Source organism: Anolis carolinensis, chromosome 6, assembly GCF_035594765.1.
Source record: "Anolis carolinensis isolate JA03-04 chromosome 6, rAnoCar3.1.pri, whole genome shotgun sequence".
Classification (NCBI taxonomy): Eukaryota; Metazoa; Chordata; class Lepidosauria; order Squamata; family Dactyloidae; genus Anolis; species Anolis carolinensis.
Genome location: NC_085846.1, coordinates 36936274 through 36962351, shown reverse-complemented (window position 1 = coordinate 36962351; position 26078 = coordinate 36936274). Strand labels below are relative to the sequence as shown.

At 39.7% G+C, this 26078-nt stretch overlaps 1 protein-coding gene across 1 annotated transcript; it reads right to left on the bottom strand.

Moving 5' to 3' along the window:
- Positions 1-4989: 4989 nt before the first annotated feature.
- psmd11 (proteasome 26S subunit, non-ATPase 11) lies at positions 4990-24910 on the bottom strand. The gene is made up of 14 exons (XM_003222417.4): positions 24751-24910; positions 19891-19992; positions 16084-16208; positions 15401-15472; positions 14583-14640; positions 12716-12910; positions 12284-12428; positions 11283-11343; positions 10867-10929; positions 9507-9632; positions 8422-8457; positions 7651-7702; positions 7215-7357; positions 4990-7107 (listed from the first exon to the last, which is right to left on the bottom strand). Exons 1-13 carry the CDS (start codon positions 24839-24841, stop codon positions 7215-7217), a joined length of 1269 nt encoding a protein of 422 aa, XP_003222465.1. The 5' UTR covers positions 24842-24910; the 3' UTR covers positions 4990-7107.
- Between the last annotated feature and the right edge of the window lie 1168 nt (positions 24911-26078).

Genomic DNA, 26078 nt, shown 5'->3' with positions numbered 1-26078 from the left:
AAATGGATTCAGGGATAATTCTTTCTTTTATCAGTCTCCACTTTTTCATATGATTTCCATTTTGATGTCCAAACTTACAGTTCTGAAGGTAGTTTGTGAGGCACACTTATGTGTTCACCCCTTTTCCATGCACACATGTTCAGTAAAGGATTCTGGAAATAACTGCTGTTGTTGGCAGGAAAACATACTTGCAGTAAGTTTACATTGAATAAAATCACCTTCTCAGCTCAAGCTTTATTATCTTTTTTTACTGAAAACATGCTGTTACAAACCCAGCACTAAAAGTCTGTGTTTCTCCAATCTTCCTTCATCATCCTTCCAATACTGCTGAAATACTTCCAGCAAGTAAAAGACAAGGAAGAAAAGGGAAACCTGGGTGGACACAAAAATGCTTTGTTCAAGGACGCTTCTTTTGTCAAAGGCTTTGATAATTGAAGTGTATCTGTTTAAAATGTGGTTATCACAGAATATGAACGTTGGAGGAGCTGCACTAAAAAACATTATCAAGAGAATAACTAAAACCCTTCTGGAAACACACATTGGAAAAATAAAATATTAAAGATTTCATAAAATTCCTCCCAGACAGCATTCCACAAAATGAGAACCACTATTAAAATGCCATACTCCTCATGGCTGCCATGGAATTGGTAGAAATGTCTCTGGTGTTGAATGGGATATATACTAAACCAGGTGACATCCAGATCCAAAGTTATTTAGGGCTTCAGGAGTGAAAAACATATTTAAAATTGAGTCCCCCAATCAAAACAATAACCACTGTAGACTGCAAAGAATGGATCTTAATGGCACTGCTCAGCAACTTGGTGACAGCATTTTGTGTCCAATGAACACAATATAGAAGGCACTGCAGTATTCTAACCTGAAGGTAATTAGGACAAATCTGCGGACAGTTCTGTTAGTCAGGAAGGATCAAGTTGATATAGCTGCCAAAGCTTGGTAAAAATACAAAACAAAAATAACATCATGTCAATATAATCTGCACACTCAAAAGAAGTGGCAGGAGTAGCCTAAGACTACAAACCTGAACTTTTAGGGCAACCTCAGTCTGATCCAAACAGTCAGTAAATCTCACCAAAAGTTCAGATATAAAAGGAAAACTGCCTTGAGCATCATCTGCATAGTATGACTTGGCAGCCCAAATCGCCAGCTGATGTCATCCAGCTGTTTCATGCAATTGTTAGATGGCTCAAGGGAATAAAGTGAAGCATGATCAAATTCTTTAGGTTGCAGAAATAACCAGGGTGGGTCAAATTTTTGTCAACGGTCTGATTGCAATTTTAATACTACCAGAAGTAGTTTTTACTGTCACTTTCATCTTCTTCTTTGTGCTTACCCTTTATTGATGATACTGCAGTGTTCAGTACAAATGATAATTTAGTAAAAGTATGTTATGAACAATGAACATACAATATCCTTCTCAGAAAAACTGGCTTTTTATTTCCTTCACTGTGATACTAGGTTTCTTTGATGGAGTGATTGGTGGGACATAAAGATATGAAAAATTGATACCCTCTTCCAAAAGCCAATGCAAAAACTAATATTCCTCTGAGTCCACAGTTCTTCAAAGAACCTGTTCACATCATTAGGATATTCAAGGTGAAGCAGGTAATAAAATATATCAAGAAGAAATCATAGTACCACTAAGGACTGCTACTAAACAGCAAGTCAATGTCAGAATTGATTTGGGAGACATTATCCAAAGTGTGACTCAGATTTTTCACTCCACTGTTTATTTTTCCTTGACGTTCAAGCTGTAACAGCTTTTTCAAAGTCGAGAATGGTTTTATGTGGATTCAATGGTAATGAAAAAAAGCTTTCCTTGTGCACCCAAAGTAGGTACCAAATGGCTTGGTTAGATTCATTTTAAGGACCCTCTGCACCTGGAAACCAGGTAGCTCTGTGATTCTCCCTACCACTACCTCTGAGTAGTTTTGAGAATAGGTTTTATCTTTTGGGATTTCTGCCTGTCTTGTTTGTATGTTTGCAGTCATAAAGGCTAACCCAGTCTTTCTTAGCTTAGTGCCTTCCAGCTGTACTGGATTTGGACTGGGGGGGGGGGGGAGCTGGTAGATTTTTTTTTTTTTTTTGCAGTAGATGACCATTTCCAGAATTCCTCAGCCAGCATGGCTACTAGTATTATTGGCTGGGGATGCTGGGAATTGTGATTTGAATAAGGGAACTTTTCCAAACTCTGGTTGTACAGCACCAGATTGGCAAAGCTGGGCTGGGCTTATAACTCTATTTGTAGTGAGCAAAAGCACCAGTTCTTAGAAAGCTTAGTTATGTACATGATACATATTGTAAGTTATGCTCACAACATTTAACTCTAAAAATTAAAATTAAGACAGGTGGAACCATGATATTATAAGAAACCACAAGGAAACCAAAGATTTTTGGAATTGGTGGCAAGGTCCAACAGTTATATTAGTAGAGGTCAAGACGGGAAATCTGCCTTATTTATTTTCTAAGTTTGCTTACAGTGCAGTCTAACTCCTTCCATTAATTTCTACATTTACATCAAAGGAAAAATGTGAACAAGGCAATGCTTAATGGACTTCTGCTATTCTCTTTGTATTTCCTGCCAAGTAGGTGCTATTGAGAAACAAAATGTGATTGAACAGCGATGCCCAGAAATTCCACATGAATAGTTGTTAAGAGGGAAGAGAAGGTGCGGGGTCTGTAGCATTCGCAAAATAGGAGAGGTGGCAGAGACTTACTTGTGATGAGAAAAACTCATCCACTCACAATACAGAGATATATGTCAATGACTGCTCACTTTGCTCTTGCATAGTGGGCAATCTGAATGCACATATATTAGTCAATCCATAATTGTTCATGACAACCTATTCTAACCGTGCACAACTACACCATGAAAACAATCACTGGTAATGACAGTCATAGAAACTGCAGAGACATCTATGGGGAGAATTTTAATACCCTTTCCATTCACTGCATTTCTATGAAAGAGATTGACTATTCTTTGTTCTTTTGAAGCATGGCAAAAGAACCTATACTGCAGAGATGTGCAAAGCTCAAACAATGTAGCATTCAGCAGCCAGTATTGAGCTTCCAAAATTATGTTCTTATTCTTTGATAGAACAGCAATTTTCTGCTTCTTATGACTGCAGAGATATACTTAAAAACTGCATGAAGCAACAACACCTATGAACACCTTAGAAGGGTACTGAACTACCGTAGATTCACTAGATATGATACATACGTACATAAAACCCGGTACAAACTTTGTTTAGAATATAGATTTTTTTTTAGTTTAAACTAATATAGACTGCAGAGGTGAACAGTCCTGAATATAGAATTTGAACCACATTGGTTCAGGATTGCAGTTTGTCCTACTACTGTTCAGGATATCATGCTGCTCTACACCAGCTGTTCTATTTTTTCCAAGGACGATCCAAAGCCACAAAGGAAAGCAGACTAATCTGGCCATCATTTTAGCATCTTATTTTTCCAGTTCCTTACTTTGACATGGTCACCATACTTATGGCTTTTCCCCTCCTGCTTAAGTGAACTGGTATCAAGCACTAACAGAATTCTGTCCATCATTTACCAAAATTGGAAAGAACTGATGGGCCATTTAACCGTAGCGGACTTTCAGTACAGCATCTGATTCTGACTTTGTGGCTTGAAGGGTACTCTGTCTTGTCCGACTGGTTCTCTTATTATTGTATCTCCTCGGCTATGTTGTTTGCCAGAGGACAAAGTGAGGAACAAGTACTGAAGTGAAAATTTATATTCATCACTTTCATGTGACATCACTTTTGCTAATGGAGAATAGAACAGCCAGACAGTTGAATGGAGAGTCTGATTACAAGCACAATTCCTTGGCTGAGAGATCTGTACCCACTCTAATTCGCTACCAGATCAAATATTTTGGGTATGGACTTATAAAACCCCAAATAACTCAAGACTTGAGATTGATTACTGAAATGTAAACTTATCCAAATTCAGAAGTCATCTTCCGAGAGCCTATGGTTTATATAACACATTAGAGATGCTCACCTGACAATGAGCAGAAAGAACACTTTACTAGTAGCGATGATCATGCTTTAGAATAGTTTTTTGCCTTACACCAAAGGCATTTGCCAGCATGGTAATTAATGTTGAACATTTTAAACGTAGATATTTAGGGGCTTATAAACCAGTTGCTATGGATTAATGTTACATTATCACTGTGTATACTAGATTTTATTTTCTTGGTGTACAGTACTGCATGTATAATTTTGTAGTTTTTGCTTTTGTGGATTACTGGAATTGGCGATAGGAAAGATAACATCAATGCAAACAAAACACTCCTTCCATGGAACAGATATAGTAGAAGTTATGTAACTGCCACAGACCACCAACAGTTAATTTTAAAAGGCAGGTATGATTTCCTTTATCTCTGGCATTCATACATGTAAGAGTATTAAATTGTTAAATTGTTCTTAACTGTGGTTACAAAGAACTAGCTTGCATAAACAGTACCACTATTAAAGCAATTTCTTCCATTGCCTAATCTAAAGATACTCAAATTCTGTTTGCAGGTTTGCTAATGTTGATATACAGTATTGTGCATAAAAATGTTGCGGGTTCCTGATACCTGGAAATGGTGCATACAGGACTGGGTAGAGATAAAAGCTATCTAATCTTTAAAACGGTGACTGACCAAAAGGGAGTCATTAAGAGTCATTTCAGAGTACACCTTTATAGCACCCAACTGCCTTGGGTGCATCCTATGGAGTCCTGGGGTGCCTAGTTTTGGTGAGCCACTTCTTAATATCTATTCCCAAACTCCAAATCCCAGGTATCCAAGATTCCATGGTGTGGAACAGCTCTAAACAAAGTTGTTGTTCTATTGAGTAAAATCAACTATTAGGATGGGTTGTAGTCACCAATAAGTCACATAATGCAGCTGATATCCAAAAGGACCTATTTTGTAGTTTTACAGCTAAAGACAAGAGACAGGCTTGGTGAGTTTTTTGAAAAAAGAAGATTTTTTTATTTGTATGCCATCTGAACATCAGATATACCTGGTGTGTGTTAGCGTGAACCATTTGTACATTTGAAATTCATGGTGCCAAAACCCTCCCCCTGACAAAAAAAAGTCACTTCCCCAGAAGTTCTGGACTGGCTGAGTTGGAGAGAAATTTAAAGAACATTACAGTGCAGGGAGAATAAAACAAGGGAAAGTAGCATGAGGAAAAATAAAAACATTCAGCCAGTTGAGAGATTTCATGCAAATGCAGAAATGTTTTGTGATGTAGAAGAATCATTTTATCAAAACAAGTGTAAGAAAGGATAGAACAAAAGGAAAGATGAGCAGTGATACATAAGGTTACACTACTCAGATGTCGGCAACACCTTAAATATAACTTCATCATTCAATGACATAATGTCAGGGTCAATTGCACCCTGGATCTCCCACACAAGCGCACCACCCCAATGTTCCCCGGGACTTACACAGAACTTGTCTTAAAAGGCAAACTACACTTTACACCTGCCAGAAGGATGCCACTGAAACAGGCATTGTAGTTCTCCCTACATACTGCTGAAACATCTATACTCAGAAACTAGTTTAACTGGAAGGTCACTTTGAGAAAGTAATGGAGTAGTAGACTAGGATCTCTTCTCCTTCACTCCTCCCATAAGAGTGGATTGCCAAAATATCCTGCAGACATTGCTTTCTACACACGCACACTCTTGCCTCTTGAGTTGACAGTTTCAAGGGGTCAAATTTGGCACTAGGACCACCAACTGTTGATAGAAGTGCTCATCATACTGCGGTCTTCTCAGTTCCTGATCCACACCATCAGCTGGTGGTGATGAGGAAGCTCCATGTTTTGACACTGCTATCATATGGCAAGTCCTTCTAGATGGCCTCACGGGGATGGAAGAATTCACCATGGGAATGCAGGTCTTGGCAGCATACATGTGGCTGGTGTAATGTGCAGCCTTGCCCTAAGGCTCATTCATCACATTCTGGATGTTGGAGGGGTGGCAAAGAGGTGAAAACACCTCTCTCTCTGGCCCCAAAATAACCACCTGGAAGTAAAATCCATTTCAGGTTCTTTAAAAATGGTGAACTTTAGGGAACAGAAGCTCAATTGTTTTTTCAGCAGCATGTTTTGTGAAGTTAAAAGGCAAGTACATTCCAGCCTTTTTTAAAAAAAAAACAAAAAACAAACAGCATGCATTACAGAACGAGAAAAAAATTCAGAGTCACTATTTAAAAGTGACTGGGGCAATCTCTTGTTTTTTATGATAATGGAAAAAATATGTTCAAGCAGGCGCCTGTACGTTAAGGCCTCAGAATTGAACTGGAAGGGTTTTTTAAGTTGAGGGAGGCCAATGATATTTTTAACTAACACTTCAGTAGTGTAAAGATTGATGTGGATAAGCAAACTCATCTCACTTTGGCTGCCTGATGTCTCTTGAGTTCTGAACGTAAGGTTAACATAGCTCTTGCTTTCTAAGTTGCTGCTTCACAGATTACAAAATTCCTCCACAGACCACAATAGTATGGAGGGAGGCTGTGGGAAACCCCACTATCTGTATATATACTGAGAAGCTGCAGTCTGCCATCAATTTCCAATACATGTATATTTGTGTACAATTAGGGTATGCTACAATGTATGTAAGAAATGCTTTCTGTGTAAGAATTCTGTTGACATATGAAGCAGTCTTTGGTGGCCAGGTTCCTACCACGACATAAAGATTTAGCCTACCCCTCTGCCACCCTCAAGAAAATGGTAAGCATTTTTTTAAAGGTAGCATTAGCCTCTCTCCTTTTATTAGGATACTGCCACTGCTTCCTTCCCCCCACCCCCCAAAAGTTTTTTAAACATTATTATTTCCCCATCCCAGTACAAAGTTCAGCAGGTAAAAGGTTACATGGAAACTGGAACACACAATCGTATAGACAAGATGGATCAGATGAGGAAGTCTTAAAACTTTCCAAGTGAGAAGTAGAGCAAAAGGGGGTGGGGGTGGGGAACAAAAAATCCCCCCGCCAGTCTTCTAGCCTTTTGTCCCGCCCCCCAAAGGTTTCACGCATCAATTCGTCAAAGCAACAGCCAACAGTTCCCAACTCTGCAAGAAAGAAAAAAATGGCGCCATGTCATTCAAGTGAGCAACCCCCTTTGGATGGAATGCAAAAATCTTTTATAGCTCTCACCACATGCCACAGAGCTCCTCACCTATGTTAGTTTCTTGGCTTTGTTGTATAATGAATCCACTACTTTACTCATATTTTGAATGGTCTCCAGAGCAGCTTCGTATGTTTTGTCTACAGGCGGTTCATCAAAAATAATCAGGACGCCTTCACCTTGGTCAAGGATCCCTAACAAAAGAGAGAAATTTTAATTCTTTAAATGAGCCGCTTGATACTCTACCAGAACCATCTATATCCTCTGAGGTAGATCAACTAATATAGCTGGCAAGCAGACAGAGCTTTTCAAGGAAGAAATAATGCAAGGTATAGGAACTAGAACACATCACTTTTGATGTTTGACTTCTGTGCACTGTTTGAGCAACTTGTCATGACAAGTGGCCAAAGGCTGTGGTGAGCACTATTCAACAATTTCGTTCACCACCTTACAGCTGTGGGTCTAAGTAGATAAAACAAAAACTCACCGTGGAATTTCTTGTCCAGTATCATCTGAGAGAGTTTCCTTTCCACATCTGCCTGAAATTGAATCAGGAGATGATCAACTTCTCAGGACTAACTACAGGCGAGCAAGTATCAGCAACCAAATTATTGGATAATACTGAAACATCAGCTAGATCAGGTGTGAGCAATCTATGGTCTTTTAGATATTGGACTGCAATGCCCAAAAACCCTAACCAATAGTGAGTGATGATGGCAGATACAGTCCAAAATTATCTGGAGGCCATAATTTGTCAACCCCTGCTCTAAATTTGAATGATTTACATAAATTAGGCATGACCTAATGATAGTAACAGATGTTGTTCTTGCCTTACAATAAAATAATTGCTCTAACTTAGATTTTTCCTGGTTGATAAGACATTGTTTATACATTATACAGATGTATATTTTACAGCAGAGCAATACATAGAATGGGCTACTTCCCCCATGAAAGCATTTGTGCTTACAGCAGTATTGTTCAAAATGTCAAGTTATGTCAAATTCCCAAGCTGGTAGTTGATATTTAATATAATTCTTGGTACAGTTTAACTTTAGTTCTGATTCTTACTTTCTTAATTTTGAAAACATTAAAAGATCACAAGAGATCTAATTGTAAATGAATATGTTCCTGAAAACTCTTAACACTAACAGCACCATATTCACATATGCTCATTTCTAAAACCAATGCATTATTATTATTATTATTATTATTACTCAATGTACTCAAAATGTTTGTGAAAAAGCACTCAAGCTCTTACCTTGGACAGCTTGATAAGGCTAGATATGTGTTCAATCTGCAAAAGAAATCAAGGTAACGCTAGCAATGTCTCTAGAAAGCAAATACCACACACACACACACACACACAGATTGGTTGATGGCACTGTATTCAGTGGCTGATTCTGTTCATTTTAACATTAACCTCCTCATTCTCTCTCTCTTCTTTCTTGTCCCTGTTTGGATTGTGTTGTTGACATGATGAAAGATAGGTAAGATTGGTAAAGGGTGGCCAGACTGGCTATAATCCCTGGTTATAGGTAACTTGAAAACAGAATACCAACCTTTATGTAAATGGGAAAGGATAATTTACATAGGGAGAGTCTAGGATTTCAGTTACATTCTTTTGTTGATTCATAGTTCCAAAGGTACTTATATTCAACTGCAATTTTCAGAGAAGCACAATCATTTGCTATTGTCTTCTGCAATTGGTGCCCGCCATGTGATGGTCTACAACTCTTTTCATACTACACAAGCATGCTGGGGATATGATAGGGAGTTATAGTCTAGCAATATAGAGAGTATAAGGATGGAGAAGACCAATTTACAGATCATAATGTAAGTATATGTGCAAGGGAATTGATTTGTGCATTTGGTTCTACTGATCGCATCTCCCTGTACAAACCTGCCTAAGTCCTGAGATCCTCAGAAAAGGCCCTTCACTCAGTTTCATTACTATTGCAAGCTAATTATTCCACCCCCAATATCAATAGTTTAAAATAAAATGTTACAATGAAAAGATATGTATAAGCAGGAAGATCTACAAGTAATGTTTTGAAAGCAGATAACCACCAATGCCTCTAGCTTAGACATGGTCAAACTTGTTTAGGACTTCAAACATCCGGTAGACTTTTAGGAATTGTGGGAATTGAAGTCCAAACACCTGGAGGGACGAAGTTTGCCCATGCCTGCTCTAGCTTATATGGCAAGCTTTCCCCCCATAATTTTTTTTTATTTCTTGGACAGATAAAAAGTCTGGAAATGTACACTCACTGCAGGTTTATAATGTTTAATTGTAAAAACTAAGCAGACAACCAACACCTCAAGGGGGTGAGAAAAAAATCTTACCTGCACTCTGGAGAAAGGCTCAATAACCCTGATCAGGTTTTGTTCCAATAAGTTATCATAAAGTTTGCCCAAGTGTGTGTTGATGATGGGGTCGTCCCTGAGTTCCACTTTGTAATCTTTGAGAGCCTATGGAAAATTGGATTGAGTCAGAAAGGAGTCCAAAATGACCAGATTCTAATCATATGAAGTCTACCAGAATAACGACTGCCTGAAATAACCCCTTCAAACTATCCATTTGGTGCTTTGGTTATGCTATGAGCATTTAATATCAAGGAGTCTCACCTAGAAAAGTTGAATTATGTCACTTTGCATATACGAACGGCCCAGCATATTTGTAGACTATATTTGTGGATATGTTAATATGGTCTAAGAATCACTAGGTCCTCCAGTGCAACTTTATAGTCAACCTTTACTCGAAGTTGACCACAGAGTTGCAGTGCAGAATTTAGATATTCTTAGGGAGGTATTTTCTCCGGATTTTTTTTTATTTGCTGTTTTTCCACTTTCACAGTGATTCTGCACCCATAACCCAAGAGAACGCGTATATGGCTGACTATATTATAAAGAACTTACTCTCTGTAAGCAATCTTGGGAAATCACAGCAGAAACTTTGCAGGGGCCTGAAATGCTTTCCCTTTACTTCTGGAAACTGTGCTCATTTTCTTCACACAAGGTTTTGAGGTTTCAAAAGGCAACAAACACATTTTCAAATTTATTTTAACATGCAAATTACTTGAAGGTGAGAATTTGCATTAAGCACATACATCCAATGTGCACTCGTGTTTGGCCTGAGCAAAATCCAGCAGATTCTACTAGGATTTCTTTAAAAGCCTATTCTTTGTTAACACAATCATAGGTTGACAAGTTTAGCAACTAATTCAGCCCAAGTGTGCCTCATGGCTTTGGTCAAGGCCTGGAAATATGAATGATAATTTAGCAAACAAGCTTCTATCTCTCATGACTAAAAAAAATGAAATTATTGAAAATAAACTGAAGAATAAGCTGGAAAAAAAGAAAGAAGTCTCAAGAACTGTGTTTTTCCCCCACAGTTGAATTATTTCAGCCCACATTTTCCCAAAAAGTTCACAAGCAAGGCATATTGGGTTAAATTAAATTCCAATTCCAACTGGAACAGGCTCACTGAAATCAAAGTGACAGGTGATTGCTGACAACACACATTCATTTAAATGGGCCTATTCTACTTGGCACTAAAATTGGGTTTAGTTCAATGAAGGCACTCTCCTGTTCTCCTAGATATTTTGAGATGCATTGCCCCTTAATGTGGTAATTCCACATCTTAGGCTGATGAATTTATCTAAAGAAAAGAACATCAGTTTATTTCTTTATTATGCTTCCTCACCTTTTTGAAGTCATCCAGCGATCGATTTTTACTTGCCTGGGCCACACATTTTAGCGCTTCTGTCTGCAAGAGAAAGGAGTCAACGCTGATATTGCTCTGGATCACAACAAATATTGTAGTTGTAGCACCCAATTAACAAAAATGTCTTAGCCATTCACAAAGAAATTCAGGGAAAAATCTATGAGTGTTTTAATCAAAGTAACTGCTAAAGAGAAAAGAAACCACTATATCAAAAGAACTTGAAATTAGACAGCAGAGAACTAGCCAATTGTAATTAGATAGCATCTGAAACTTTCCAAGCATTCTTGCAGGAGAGATTCATTTGCAAGGCAGCCAAAATCAGTGGGAAACCAGTAGTAGCAGCTACGGTCGAAAGATTCCTTGAGGACAGAAAAGGTAACTCAGCATTTCTATACCTGTCTGCCTGCATACCGCAGTGCGAGCTTCCCGCTCACCAATGCCTGCACATCCTCAGGCCTAGAAAAACAGAACACAAAACGTGAAATGTTGGTTCACTGAATCTTAGAAAGCAGGCCATCACACAAGCTCACCACACAATATCTACAATATTCTACTAACAATTTTAAGACTGCTTTTTAAAATTTCCTGAAAATGACATATGGAATAAATCAGAGACATCCAACAAATAGAGTAACTAACAAGAATGAGAAGAATTTTACTTTTCCTAGCTTAGATGACTGGCTGGCCCACAGAAGCTTGCACGCAAGTGGTCCCTCCAATGAGTCATAAAGAAAAAAAGGAAACCCACACACAGTTTCCATCACCTGCTAACATCAAAGATAGGCTGAAATCACATATGTGTGCTATTGTATAGAAAGACTTCTGGTTCTTCTGTTTACCAATGCATGTTGTGTGTGGAAAAAGAAAATGTTAAACAGCTTTTTATGTTTTTCAGCTCCCAAAGCCTAGAAATAAACAGGCTTGCCTCAAGGGTCTGAACTTCTTTTGCTTCCTTGAAGTAGCAGAGATCCCAACTGACACAAACAAGGAAACTGATCAGACACATACTCAGATTGCAAGGGCCTCGGAGTAAATGGTTTTGAATTCTCTTGAAGATTTGTTTCCTTTCAACATTGCTTAGAGAAAAGCAGTAATGTATATTGATAATCAAATTCTCATATGCAAGAGGTCTGAGTAGCACTTACAGCTGAAAAGAGATGCAAGTTTTATGCTACTATTCCCAACCCCTTTGATTGTTAAGTCTTCTCCTTCCCTGCATTCTCCTAACATCCATATCTTTTCAACAGCTATCAATATCTGCAACTCAAACAAACAACACAAGAAACTTCACAGTTCATTTTACTCTGCAGACTCCTGATTATTCTCAATGCAAAAATAAAAAGAGGGAGGAAATAAACAGTTGTTGCATTATTTTTATGGCATAAATGCTACGTACAAATTCAGCATGATCTTGCACAGCAACATATACTTCAATGCTGTGATGGCTTTTGGGCTATCAATGGAATCGTAACCTTCAAATGCCTCATAAAAATAAGAATATGCAGTCTTCCAATCTTTTTCTTCTGCTGCGTGGATGATGCCTGTTGATGTAGACAACAAACCCATGAATTAAAAAAAACTCTGTTAGACTATCATGGATTTCTGATAAAATAAAAAAGGAAGAATTCAACTGCAAAGTTTGACCCACAGAAACAGCTTTGAACGATCATTTCCTTCACCTAATATTTAATGTTTTTACTGCAATTGTTTTACTAGTAATATGAAGAACAGAGAAGTAAAACATGTTAATCACAAGGAGAAGCTGTAACTCAAACTTCATCTAATAGCTCAGATAAGTTATAGCACATTTGCTACTGGCAAGACATACCCGACTGCATATCCAAAGCTGCCTGCAACTTGGGTGGGCAATAGATTGCATTAGCGGTGGTCCGGGCTGAGGTTAATGCTGCTCTTGCTTTTGGCAAGTTGCTCAAGGCATGGTAGGTCTTGCTCTCTAGGAGCTGCACTTCAACTAACAGGGCCTTGTCGTCCATCTTCTTCAATTCCCGCAAAAGCTGTGAACCTAAAAAATACCACACAATGGAATAAATAACCCAAAAATCTATTTCTACTTAATGCCTTTCTCACAACTCCTAGATACTCAATCCTGATTATTTTGCCATAGGAACTTATATGATTAATATGCAGCGAACCATGGTGAAAGTATATCAAGTTTTGTGTTGTCAAAGGCTTTCATGGCTGGAATCACTGGGTTGCTGTGAATTTTCCGAGCTGCATGGCCATGTTCCAGTAGAATTCTCTCCAGATGTTTCACCCACATCTATGGCAGGCATCCTCAGAGGTTGTGAGGTCTGTTGGAAACTAGACTTTAAAGATGCAAGACTTTTCAATGCTTTACATTCTTTTCATTCACACTTGCCTCAAGCAGACAAGAGTTCTTTCTCCCACTCCAGACATTCCACATATATATAAACCCCACTTGCCTAATTTCCAACAGATCTTAGAACCTCTGAGGATGCCTGCCATAGATGTGGGTGAAACGTCAGGAGAGAATGCTTCTGGAACAAGGCCATACAGCCAGGGAAACTTGCAACAACTCAATATCCAGCTTTGATGTGAGAAACCAGTTTCAAATTCCAATTTCTACTTGAAGCTTGCTGGGCAAATCTAATCCCATGAGATTGAAAATTAGGTACCAAACCTATTCTGGGAGAGGCAGAGAAAGTGACCAGTACATATATATTTATATAGGAAGACAAATTGTTTTCCAATTCTTCAACCACTAAGGGGAGACACCAATAAAGAAGCTCCTTATTACAAAGTCTTTTTACACTGGCTCAATCCCCTTTTCTTATCTTCTGCCTAGCTACAAGATTTTAGCAGGATTGGCACAAGGATGATAAAGGAGGGCTGGATAAATGCAGACTTTCAGTGTCCGTCTGCAATAAATAAAGTGGTTATTAAAGAATGTGAGGAAAGAATGTGAGCCTACTTTAGTTGATCCTACTATAATTGTATGTGCTTACCTATAACAAACAGGGTAAACAGCAGCTGCTCATGGAAACCCTTGAAGAGCATGCACAAAGAACTAAACAAGGTGAAACTAGGAAATAAGATATGTCTACCACAACCCCTGTCGCCAGCAAGTTAAAGAAAAACATGGATCTGATCATCAAAGTGGAAATAATAAAAGTAGAGGCTTCTGATAGAAAAAAAATCCCCAGATGCATTCTAGCAGAAGGGCTTCAAGTGGTCTGTAGGTTATTTTTTAATGTATACAATGCTGACCTGACTATTTCATTTTGCATGTCACATTGCTAATTTTGGATAAAGGTTTCCTGAAACGGGTTGAAAGGCACAGGTTTTTCAGTGACACAGAAAGCTATTTCTTCTATTTCTATGTTGTTTTTGCCTCTGATACCAAAGCATCTGTTTAAAAAATAATGTTGAGGAACACATCTGCTTTATTAACTGAGGTATACCTGTACTTAAATTTATATGCAATACTGCAATTATCTGACTGCTGAACATGCAAACTGAAAAGCATAGCTGTTAATGTGATATGAAAAGTTACCTCCATGAAACAAATGTGTATTCACGATGTGTTGCAATCAAGTGTTACACATAATACTATGAAGCAAACCTAGGGGTTGAAAAAGTAAATATCCAGTAGGTTTCCCCCTCTTTTAATCAGTACAAAATTCTTAATTGTGGCCAGATAGTGATTAACTTACCTAACTGCAATGCTTCTTGGTACCTTTTAGTGTCAAAGTACAAAGACACCAGTCTTGCCTAGGAGAAGAAAAAATGAATACATTTTAATGGAGACTCTTCTGTGGTGACCCTACACATTCACAGAGGTGCCCCCGCAAATACGAAAAAATATATTGCTCCCAAGAGAGAAAAGGGAGCCAGGAGAATGTTGCAAAGATGGCTCCATCTTTGGGAAATGGATGCAGCTGAAGGGATCTATGCCCCCATGCCAGTCATTCCTTGTTGAAATGTTCTGAAGATGCCCCACCCACATAGGAAGGTGGGTGGGGCATTGATCTCCTCTTCACTGTGGGGGGAAAGCATCTGTAGATCATTCAGAAGATGGCACTATCCATGGGGGATTGGGTGGGTGAGATAGATACATGCCACAAATCCCAGTAAATGTACATCATAACTATTTTTAACTTCTGAGGTTATATGAAAGGGAAGACTTGTTTTTAAACTAGGGAAGAAAGTTAAGAAGTAACATATATACACTTCATTGTAGCATGGACAATGACCGGGATATGCAATGTTAGAGAATGAGAATTAACTCTGCTTGAGAACTACTGTTGTATTCAGGCCCTGCTAGTCCATGTTGGCCCAGCAGTCCTCAATGGCCACACAATCAACTCATATGACTTTGTGAACTTTGGTTGGCTCCTGTAAATCAGTGTGGATATTTTATGCTTAGGTTTTATGTTGCTATATATATTTTTGTTTGATTATGTTTTGTTTCCTAGGAAGCTAGTGAGAGACCAGTATGCACAATTTAATATCAAATTATGCCATAACCTACCTCAAGAGCTTGGCGCAGGAATGTCCTCTTCTCTGATTTGGCCCACTCAATACATTCAAGACACAGGTCAACCTAAAAGAAGGACATTGCACCATCACCACTGTCTGGAGATAATTTAATGAAGCTTCTACCGGCAGCCCTCAAGTTCCAAGCATCCGACTTATAAACGACACATAGTTAAGAACATTGGTGAGACAATAGAAAGAGAGAAATCGACCTCTAGGAAGGGAAATTTACTCCTGAAAGAGTTATCATGGGAAAAGGTGTCTCCACTGAAGCTTTACTGCCACAACAAGCCAAAATATTCAAAATGTAATTATCACAGGGACAGAAAGTGAGCTGAAATCTTCTGAACAGGGGCATAGACAGCAAAGAAAACATCACAGGGGTATTAACCCTTCCCTATTATATCCAAAGATAGAGAGATATGACTGGAGCTACACCAAGAAAATGTATCTGTTCTGACTTACATACAAATTCAACTTAAGAACAAACCTACAGAACCTAACTCATTCATAATTTAGGGACTGCCTGTATTTACTTTTCGCTGCATAGGAACAGCTAGAAAAGCACCTGCAAATACTGATACATATGTATGTGTCTCTGAGTGTGTATACATACATACATACATACATACATACATACAACAGGTAAGGTTGTGCCTAACAGTCAGCTCATCTCACCTCCTGTCCTGTTGCTGCTTCCATATCTAGGAACAGGTCTAGCAGAGATCTAACCAGGCGGGCTGCCTTTGCCTTGCTGATGGAGTTCAAGAAAGGACGCACATACTTCAGAAGGCCTCCAAGCTCTGCATTTACAACAAAGGAGTCAAGAACTAGCATTATCAAAACCGCAATAGAGCCAAAGGCCACATTTCAAAGACACTCAAGGATGGAAATGACCACACAATTCTAAAAGTTAGGAACCAGTTTTTTTTCAGTAGGGACATACAAGGTCTTTGACTGTCACCACATCTTCAGTATGATTTTTGTATTATCTTTATATGACATGTACTTCCATGTAGCACCTTTTCCAGTACTAATTTCTATTTCCTCCAATTATTTTCACATTGTCTAACCAGATCATATAAGCTTGCAAAAAATGCTCAGTCTAAGACTGGACAAAGACATTTTTAACATTTTTAATTGTACAGCGATATATCATGGGGCTTCTTGAAAAACAAATCCTTCACCTAACGCCAACAACAAAAGCTCATGCTCACAATGGTTATCATTCTAACTCTGAGCTGAGAAACTTGTGGCCCTCCTGAAGCTGCTGGACATTGTCCTACACCATTTGGCTATTCTAGGTAGATCTGATGACACTGCAGTCTAACAAAAGGCCCATCATCTTCCCACTCTTGCACTGACGTCTTATGTATGTGGGATCTGAAATAGCTTCTTAACAAAACAAAAAAAAGATGCTCCTCTGGGAGATGTTCACTAAGAGCCAAACTAAGCATGATGTTAATGGTATAACTGGCCTTTATCAGTTTGTCTTAACAGAATAATTTTTATGGAACAAACCAGAGAAAAAGTTTAGTTCCTTGCTGTAGCTGGTGTATGGCAAAACCACGCAAAAGCCAATTCTGTGATCAATCTTTTTTTGAACAGATTGGGGCAGAGCAATGCAAGGTTTTTGGAGTGAGCACCTCTCAATTGTGAAACCATATACACTTTATGAAAGGTCCAAGCTAGAAATCCTTCACCCTGGTCAGATGTAATGTTATGTCATTAGCACTACTGCAGGGTAGGTTGCAGGTATCCCCTACCATGAGTGAGTATGCCCATGCGGTTTGGAGGAAATAGAAACTGCCAGGCATGTCCTTTTACAATGTCATTTCTATGAGGATATTCAATCTGTTTTTATTACCCCCATTGTACAGAGGATCCCAGGCAGAAATGAAGATTATTTAAAATATCTTACAGAGGATAGGGACCCATTGATCACCTATAGGCTGGCTAGGTTTTGTGCAGCAGCTATAAAAATAAGGAAAGAGTTTGTGGATGATTTTAGCAAATAAAGTTTTAACTTGCTTGTTTTATTACTCGTGGACTTTCTGCTTTTAATGTTGTGAATTTTGGTTTTAATATTGACACTTAAAAAAAACTGTTTTAATGTTGTAAAGCTTTAAAGTTTTATACTCTTGGTCTGTGACTGTAACAATAAAATTTGTTCATTCAAGGTACTTGAGATGGTTGTGTATATCATAAATAGTTTCCAGAAGCAAAGTGGTAATCAATGCAATTGTATATGAACTGGTACAGTACCCACAAATGTCACCTTTTAAACAATCCTCCTGAGGAAGACCACAAAATAGTATGTTGTTGTTCTACTGCAATAACTGATCCAGAAGATTATCAGGACTTAAACATCCTTTTGTCAAAAGGAGAGTAATCTTTGCCCTAGAGCAAATTTCTGGCTTCTTGGCTCAGCATTCAAAGTGCTATAATGTATTTGTTTCAATAAAAGCTTTATTAATCTGGATCAAAAGGTAAATCCGCAAATGTTGAGGGGCAACTGTGTTCATCTAGCCCACAGTTTACAAAACTGTGTGTTGCAACACATCAGTGTGTCGGCTGCAGCATGTAAGTGTGTCATGTAAATGTAACAAGAAATGCCAAAGGTCTTGGAAATACTGTATATGTTATCTTATAAACCATGTATTTTTAAAAAATTAAATGAAAGGTTTTCCATTATTGTCTCTCTATAATTTTGTAATTACAATTTATATATGTGTCCATATCTCTTATAAGAGATTGGTTTAAATTCCAATTGGTTAGTAAAACTAAATTACTGTGTCTAAAAAGTGTGTCACCAACATGAAATGTTAGGAAAGCTCTTATCTAGCCCTTAGAACAGACCCATGCATTCCTATCTCCATTTCTGCAATCCTCTCAGGCTACCACATCCACAAGCACCAGTTGTGACTTCTGGTTAAATTTCAGTAAAAGACTGGCTGGTGTGGCCTGCTGCGGGGGACAAAAAGTGGTATCTGACCCCTTTGTTCATACTTGGATTATAACAGGGATAGCTACTCATCAAAATACAGTCAGCCCTTGGATTTGACAGCTGCAGATTTGAATATTTTCTGGTTTGCCACTGCCACTTGTAAGCCTCTGCCCTGAAGTTATTGAATGCATATGCACACAATAGCCTGAGGCTTTGGGAGATGCAAGCACCACCGATAGCCATGGCTGCCACAAACCACCTTTGAAACCAAATGTTCTGTGGGTTTTTGGAGGCTCTTGGCCAGGATGATTGGTGAGGAAGCCACAATGAATGGGCGTGGAGGAGAACCCTTCCTTCCCGCCTCTGAAAGCCACTGCTTTGAGCCCTGGGAACATTTTTCACCCTACCTGCCTCTCTTTTCCACAACTTAGGTGCAAGGGGAAGCTCCAGACACCGAGAAAAAAAGAGTCTGGGAGAGTGCCTGGATGACAGCAGGGAGGCTACGATGTTTGAGCGGGGAAAGAAACCCTTTCCCTCCCTCTTATACTGTCCAATATCTCCACCATGATCCCTGGGTGCCTTACTTGTCTTCTTGACCTGTTTCTCCTGCAACTGTGGTGTACATGGACGTACTAGTGGAGGGAAGAAGTCCGGAAGAGTGTTTTGGGGCGATCAGCCAGGGCCGGGAGCCACAATGAGCATATTGGGTGTGGAGCTACTTTGTTCCCTCCTCTGCTACCCGCCGCCTCTGCCTCCATTCCTGAGGGCCTTGCTCGCCCACCATAGCTTTTTTTCTGCCTGCCCTCCCATCCTGCCTCTCTCCCCCACAAGCTACTTGTCCGCCATGGCCTCATCACCCCAGTCACCCTCTCAGACTACTTTCCTCCACTGTGATCTAGTTGCAGGAAAGAGAGACAAGGAGGGCAGGTGGGTTAGCAGAGAAAGAAGCCGGAAGGACAGGATAGCCTTCTGGGTATCATGGTGGTGGAAGTGTCACACTGTCTTCACTCTCTAACCTTTCTCCACCCCTGAGAGATATTTGTGAATTTTCCATATTTACAAGGGTCCTTCACCCCCAACCCTCGCAGATGTCGAGGGCTGACTGTAAAGTGCTTTTTTCTCTCATGAATGCAAGATCAACATGATAATCTCTCAGCCATGTTACCAAACTATTCAGATTAATTTATCTAGCTTTATAGCATAGGTGGGAATTGTGTAGCCTGCTGAATGTATACCACCACATGCCACTAGTGGATAAGGAGTACACTACCACAAAATAGTGATAGAGTCAGACAACTCAGTATGGACAGGTTTGCTCTCTTTTACAAATACATGTACTTGTGGAAATTCTATAAAACTGATAGAAACGGACTTCCTACATAAGGATGGGCTCCATCTCTTGAACTTTTTGAGCAAGACTAACTTGAAATTCAGGGGTGGGAGCAGATATGATATAATGTATCTGGAATTAACAGTGTAATCTGATATTTCACTTCTAGTGTTTTAATATTTCCCTTTACTGTAAACACAAGATTTACCTTCTGCCTGCCCCGTCTTGGCCAAGAGACTCCCCAGTTCCAAGATGCTCTGCTCCTTGACTTGCACCGCCTCTTCATCATTCTCCTGGACATCACGTTTCACTAGGAGGACAAGAGAAGACAAGCCTCTAACATATCAAAGAGTATGCATGCCATCCTATTTCTCCATTTTAAATACTTTCTGTGCTTCAGTAGTAAGCAACTGACAGTTTACGGCTTGGGGTCTCTGGAATTAAGCTGAAGAATTCAGTTCTATAAGAAAACTCTTAAAAAAGGGAGATCATGTTTATAAGATGCTTTATGTCACAGCAGCTGCATACACACAGCTGCCACTATGAAAATTAATCTTCTTCGTTCTGCAATGTGTCACCAGATACTGTAAAGAAGGCAATGGAATCAAAGTTTTGCAGCACTAAAAACTGTAGGATTACCAGTTCTAGAATATCTGCATAAAATACATGCACAAAAACACTGGTATATTTTTTTAAATGCTTGCATCCCAAGACATTGTTTATGAACTACAGCAGACAGTGTTAAGTATATAGGACATTAAGGAAATAAAAGCTAAGGACTGTGCAGTAGGACTCTGGAACCCATGATTACATTTATCCATGTACAACAAATTATGTCCTCAGTAGGAATTTTTAAGGTCTTTCTGCACAATCCAATGATATTCCATGGGTTATAAATCCTTGCTATTATTCATGATTTCACATATTTACACAAAGGCCAGGAACATAATCCCCAGAGATACAGGAATCATACCGATTTTCATTTAGAATTGGCTTCAGTTTATTTCACGGAATCCACATACTCACTGCAATTTTGTTTTCTTTACATACCCAGAAGGCATTGTGACAAGACCAATGGCTTACCCCAGAATATGTGATAACGGAAATAATAGAATATTGTTATCTGTGATGAGACGCACTTTCGAATATGGGAAATAAGACTATAATGAGGAGAAACTTAGTACAGTAGAGTCTCACTTATCCAACATAAATGGGCTGGCAGAATGTTGGATAAGCGAATATGCTGGATAATAAAGAGGCATTAAGGAAAAGCCTATTAAACATCAAATTAGGTTATGATTTTACAAATTAAGCACCAAAACATCATGTTAGACAACAAATTTGACAGAAAAAGTAGTTCAATATGCAGTAATGCTATGTAGTAATTACTGTATTTACGAATTTAGCACCAAAATATCACGATGTATTGGAAACATTGACTACAAAAATGCGTTGGATAATCCAGAATGTTGGATAAGCGAGTGTTGGATAAGTGAGACTCTACTGTACTATGTAATTGGCCTAAAATAGTCTCAGATATTTTTGGTAAGACAGACCTGTTCATCAAAGTGATTGTAGTGAGGCACATTAATACAGCAATGAGATAAAGGCATATTTCGTAGGTTTCTCTCTCACTACACAACTAAAGCATCCCAGGGAAACTTGTGATTTACACTTTGGTAAGGCACTAAGGGTATCTGATTGGAAATTGCACATAACCACAAACCCATCATTCTAAAGGATGGAGCTATGGCAGTTAAACTGGTAGCAAAGTACGGTAATATAATTGCATAGTGTGAGACTCCCATTTTTCCTAGTTTGAACAATAACTACAGAATAAAATTCTGAGCCGTACGACCTTTCCCCCTTTTTGGGGGTAGAGTCCACAGGACCAGAGAAAGTTCTGCTTCCAACAGGAGTCGTATTAATTTGATATGCATCAATATTTGTTTTGCTCTTAAGGCCACAAAAATAAAGTTCCTCCTCAACTAGCAGTAATTTTGTCTAGCAAAAGAAGGTAAATTATGTCTGATCACTTCATCTAATTTAAAATAACTTACAGAAAGTCCATCAAGTTTCAAACTAACAGAAGAGAATATTTTGAAAAGTAGACTATCTGCAAAGGAAGAGAATTTACAAATGACAGGTCAGGATAGGGAAATGCCCAAATTCCTAATCAATAAAATTCCAACACATGCTCTGAAGTTGTAACTATAACTCTGAGGATCATAGTACACTCTCACTAAGTGTACAGTGATCCTCAGAGTTATGGTTACAGCTTCAGAACATCTAAGGGTAACACTCCACGTTCCAAACCCATGAAGTACAGTTGTTCTTACTTCTCTGGCTGTGTTCCTAATTTAGTCCTTTACGTGACATATGCTGAAAGAACATGGGTCACTTTTTGTTACCACAAGTAATTTTCAACTGCTCTAACTTCAACATATTTGACAGTGAGTTAGATTCAATTTTTTGGAAATTTGTCTCCTTCGCATGTACATTTATTAGCTGTTATATACACACAAAGAAAAAGTGAGATATCAGTCCATCTAGTCAAGCATCTCACTATCCACAGGGCCCAAAAAATGCCACTGAGAAGCTTGCAGGTCCTAAGGGCAATAGCTCCCTTGTATTTCTATCCCTGGCAGCTATTATTCAGTAGAATACAACCTTTGTGGCTGGAGACTGCATATTTCGTGAGTAGTTGATATTGATAAGACAATGATCACATCCGAAGGATGCATATCTCATTCTCACATTCCCTACCTAATTGTTGTGCAAGGGTAACTAATGCGAGAGGGTCTTCTTGGTGGCTGCCCTATGGCTTTGGAACTCTCTGCCTAAAGAAGACACAATGGGCCCTCCCTACTGTCCTTCTCATGGCACACTAAAACCTTTCAATTCAGGCAGACTTTTAAAGAGTTTGAAGAATTAGTCAGATGGTGCAGTGTAGTGTTTTAAGAATGTAAGAATAAGTTTTACTGGTTTTATGTGAGTGCAACTATTTCTTTTCAATAATTTTGTTTGATTCAATTTTAGTGTCTATACGTTGCAAATTGCATTGTTGTTGGCCACTTTGAGGAATGAGAAGTGCAATACAAATAAACATAACAATTACAATAATAAAAAATAAAGGAGGGGTATCTAACTTGATTTATTCTTGATTCATTATTTGAAAAGAAAACAGATTTCCCAAACCCTGTACATTTTATGCCTATGCCATCTGTTATTATCTGTTTGTGTATAATAAACTGTTTAAAACACAGGGAAGGAAATAATAGCAAACAAGTTGTACGGACAGTCAGTCCCCTTTCATCCAGATCTCTGCTGTTGCCCAAAATCCAGAAAATAGACTAAAACAGGAAAAGGAATTAGCTAATTCTTATCATTGGTTGTACATAGTGAGCTGAACTGCTTTCCAGAATCTCTACATCGTTAATCAGTATAATGTTGTAGAGAGATGCTGGTCCCTTCTTGCTCATGCACCATCAATTTCAGACCTAGGATGAAGAATTAATGTTGTTTGGCACCATTTTAATTGCCGCTGTTCAATGTTATGGAATTGCAGCAGTTGTAGTTTGGTGAGGCATCAGCATTCTGAAAGAGAAGGTGAAAGACCCTGCAAAACTACAATCTCCACGATTCCACAGCATTGAGCCATGGCAGTTAAAGTGGTGTCAAACTGCATTCATTATGCAGTGTAGATGCACCCTAAGTTTTAACCCAGGAAGTCCTGAGGGTTGAATTGGAACGGTTCTGAAAAACAACAAAGAGCAAACTGGGAAGGTCTAGTAGCTCCGCTACAAAACATAAAGAGCAGCTTTCAGTCAAGAAACGTGAGCAAAGTTAGGAGAGGAGACAGCAAATAATTGAAGCCCCTTCTACACTGTCATGTAATCCAGATTATCAAAGTAGATAATCCACATTATCTGCTTTAAACTGGATTATATGAGTCTATACTACCATATAATCCAGTTCAAAACATGTAATCTAGAATTTATATGGAAGTGTAGAAGGGGCCTGGTGGCCTTTCTACACAGCCATATAACCCAAAATATCAAGGTAGATGATCCACAATATCTGCTTTGAAATTTATTACCCGAGTCCACACTGCCATATAACCCAGTTCAATGAGGATTTTATATAGCTGCGTGGATGGGGCCTGAGTGAATTTGGTCAGGAAAATCCTCTCCATTCAGCCTAAGGTCCTCACCTCTTTCCCAGTCCTAAACAAACACCTAGTGTGCATCTACACTGAGACCCCTTCCACACAGCTGAATAAAACCCACATGAATATATGGCAGTGTGGAATCAAGATAACCTAGGGCCCTTTCACACAGTCATATACTAACCCAGAATATCAAGGCAAAAAATCCCACAATATCTGCTTTGAACTGAGTTATCTGCCGTATATTGTAGTTCAAAGCAGATAATGTGGGATTTTGTTCAGATGTGTGGAAGGGGCCCCAATTCAAAGCAGATATTGTGGGATTTTCTGCCATGGTATGAATGGGTTATATGACTGTGTGGAAGGGCCCTGAGAAATTAATGCATTTTGACACTACTTGAACCGCCATGGCTCAATGCTGTGGGATCATGGGAGATGTAGTTTGGAGAGAGAGAAAAACAACCAAAAACCTACATATCTTATAAAACTACAATTCTCATTATTCCATAGCAGTGAGCCATAGCAGTTCAAGTGGTGACACGATGCAATCATTGTACAGTGCAATTCACGCAATATAAACACAACCCGAGATCCCTTGCTTCGCTGTCACTCGGGGCCTCCTTCCATTGAGACCCGAATGCCGCCTCGTTCTCTATTAATTCGGCCGCGCTTTCTCATCTTCGATCAAGCGGCGGTCAGAGCCCGGCACCTGCTCTTGCAATCCTCAAAGCTCCCTGCTCCCGAGGCCCCATCCCCGCCAGGAACCGCTCTCCGTCCGAGTGGCTCACAGTGAGTCAGCAGCGGCTTCAGCCCGACTCTGCCAGGCCCTTCTCAGAGCCCCTTCCCCCCAGGAGGACACCCAACTTGCGGCCTAGTTGCCCTTCGGCGGGCCCGCCTCACCTATCGAGTGCAGGATGCCTATGGAGGCCTCGCGGTCGGTAGTCAGCAAAGACTGGGCACGCTGGAACTCCAAGCCCGCCGCAGCCGCCATCTTAAAAGAAGCCAAACTCGCTCACTCACGCCGGCCGGAACCACAGGGCCTCACTTCCGCCGGAAATCGCGTACCCCACTGCCTACTCTTTCTCCTCCCTTGCGTCAAGCTAGACGTTCTCCCCACCTCTCTCTATGGTTAAACAGTCTAGGGTGCGCCTGTGAACTCTGGGAAATATAGTCTTTCAATCTCTCAAGTGAGGCCGAGTTCCTGTTGCTAGGAGACAGGAGGAGGGCCTGCATCTCTCATGTTCCCCACACAGCCATATAACCTAGAGTATAACGGCGCTCCATGCAGTCATGCCGGCCACATGACCTTGGAGGTGACAACGCCGGCTCTTCGGCTTAGTAATGGAGATGAGCACCAACCCCCAGAGTCAAACATGACTGGACTTAACGTCAGGGGAAACCTTTACCTTTACCTATCAAAGCAGATAATCCACAATATATGCTTTGAGCTAGGTTATCTAGGGCCCCTGGTGGTGGTGCAGTGTGTTAAAGCACTGAGCTGCTGAACTTGCAGACCAAAAGATCCCAGGTTCAAATCCCAGGAGCGGAATGAGCGCCCGCTGTTAGCCCCAGCTCCTGCCAAGCTAGCTGTTTGAAAATATGCAAATGTGAGTAGATCAATAGGTACCGCTCCGGCAGGAAGGTAATGGCGCTCCATGCAGTCATGCCGGCCACATGACCTTGGAGGTGTCTACGGACAACGCCGGCTCTTCGGCTTAGAAATGGAGATGAGCACCAACCCCCAGAGTCGGTCACGACTGGACTTAATGTCAGGGGAAAACCTTTATCTTTACCTAGGTTATCTGGGTCCACACTTCCATACAACCCAGTTCAAAAGCAGATAATGTGGGATTTTGTACAGCTATGTGGAAGGGGCCTCAGTGGCTGGATCTACGTCGCTATATCATTCGGATTGTCACAGCAGATAATCCATACTATCTGCTTTGAACTGGATTATATGAGCCCACACTCCCATATAATTTAGGCCCCTTCCACACAGCAGTATAAAATCCACATTAAACTGGATTATATGGCAGCGTGGACTCAGATAACCCAGTTCAATGCAGATTTTGTGGATTATTTGCCTTGATATTCTGAGTTATATTGCTGTGTGGAAGGGCCCCCAGTTCAAACAAATAATCTGGATTTTATATGGCAGTGTAGAAGGGGCCCAAGTAAGGCTGGATCTACACAGTCATGGTTTGCAAAGGCACTGTGCTGTGTGTGTT

Coding starts and splice junctions, on each gene's coding strand:
- psmd11 (XM_003222417.4), bottom strand. CDS start 24,841: ATGGCGGCTGCGGCGGGCTTGGAGTTCCAGCGTGCCCAGTCTTTGCTG. Junction 19,993..24,750: donor AGGCATCCTGCACTCGATAG/GTGAGGCGGGCC, acceptor TTGTCCTCCTAG/TGAAACGTGATGTCCAGGAG. Junction 14,641..15,400: donor TCCTGCGCCAAGCTCTTGAG/GTAGGTTATGGC, acceptor TTCTTCTCCTAG/GCAAGACTGGTGTCTTTGTA.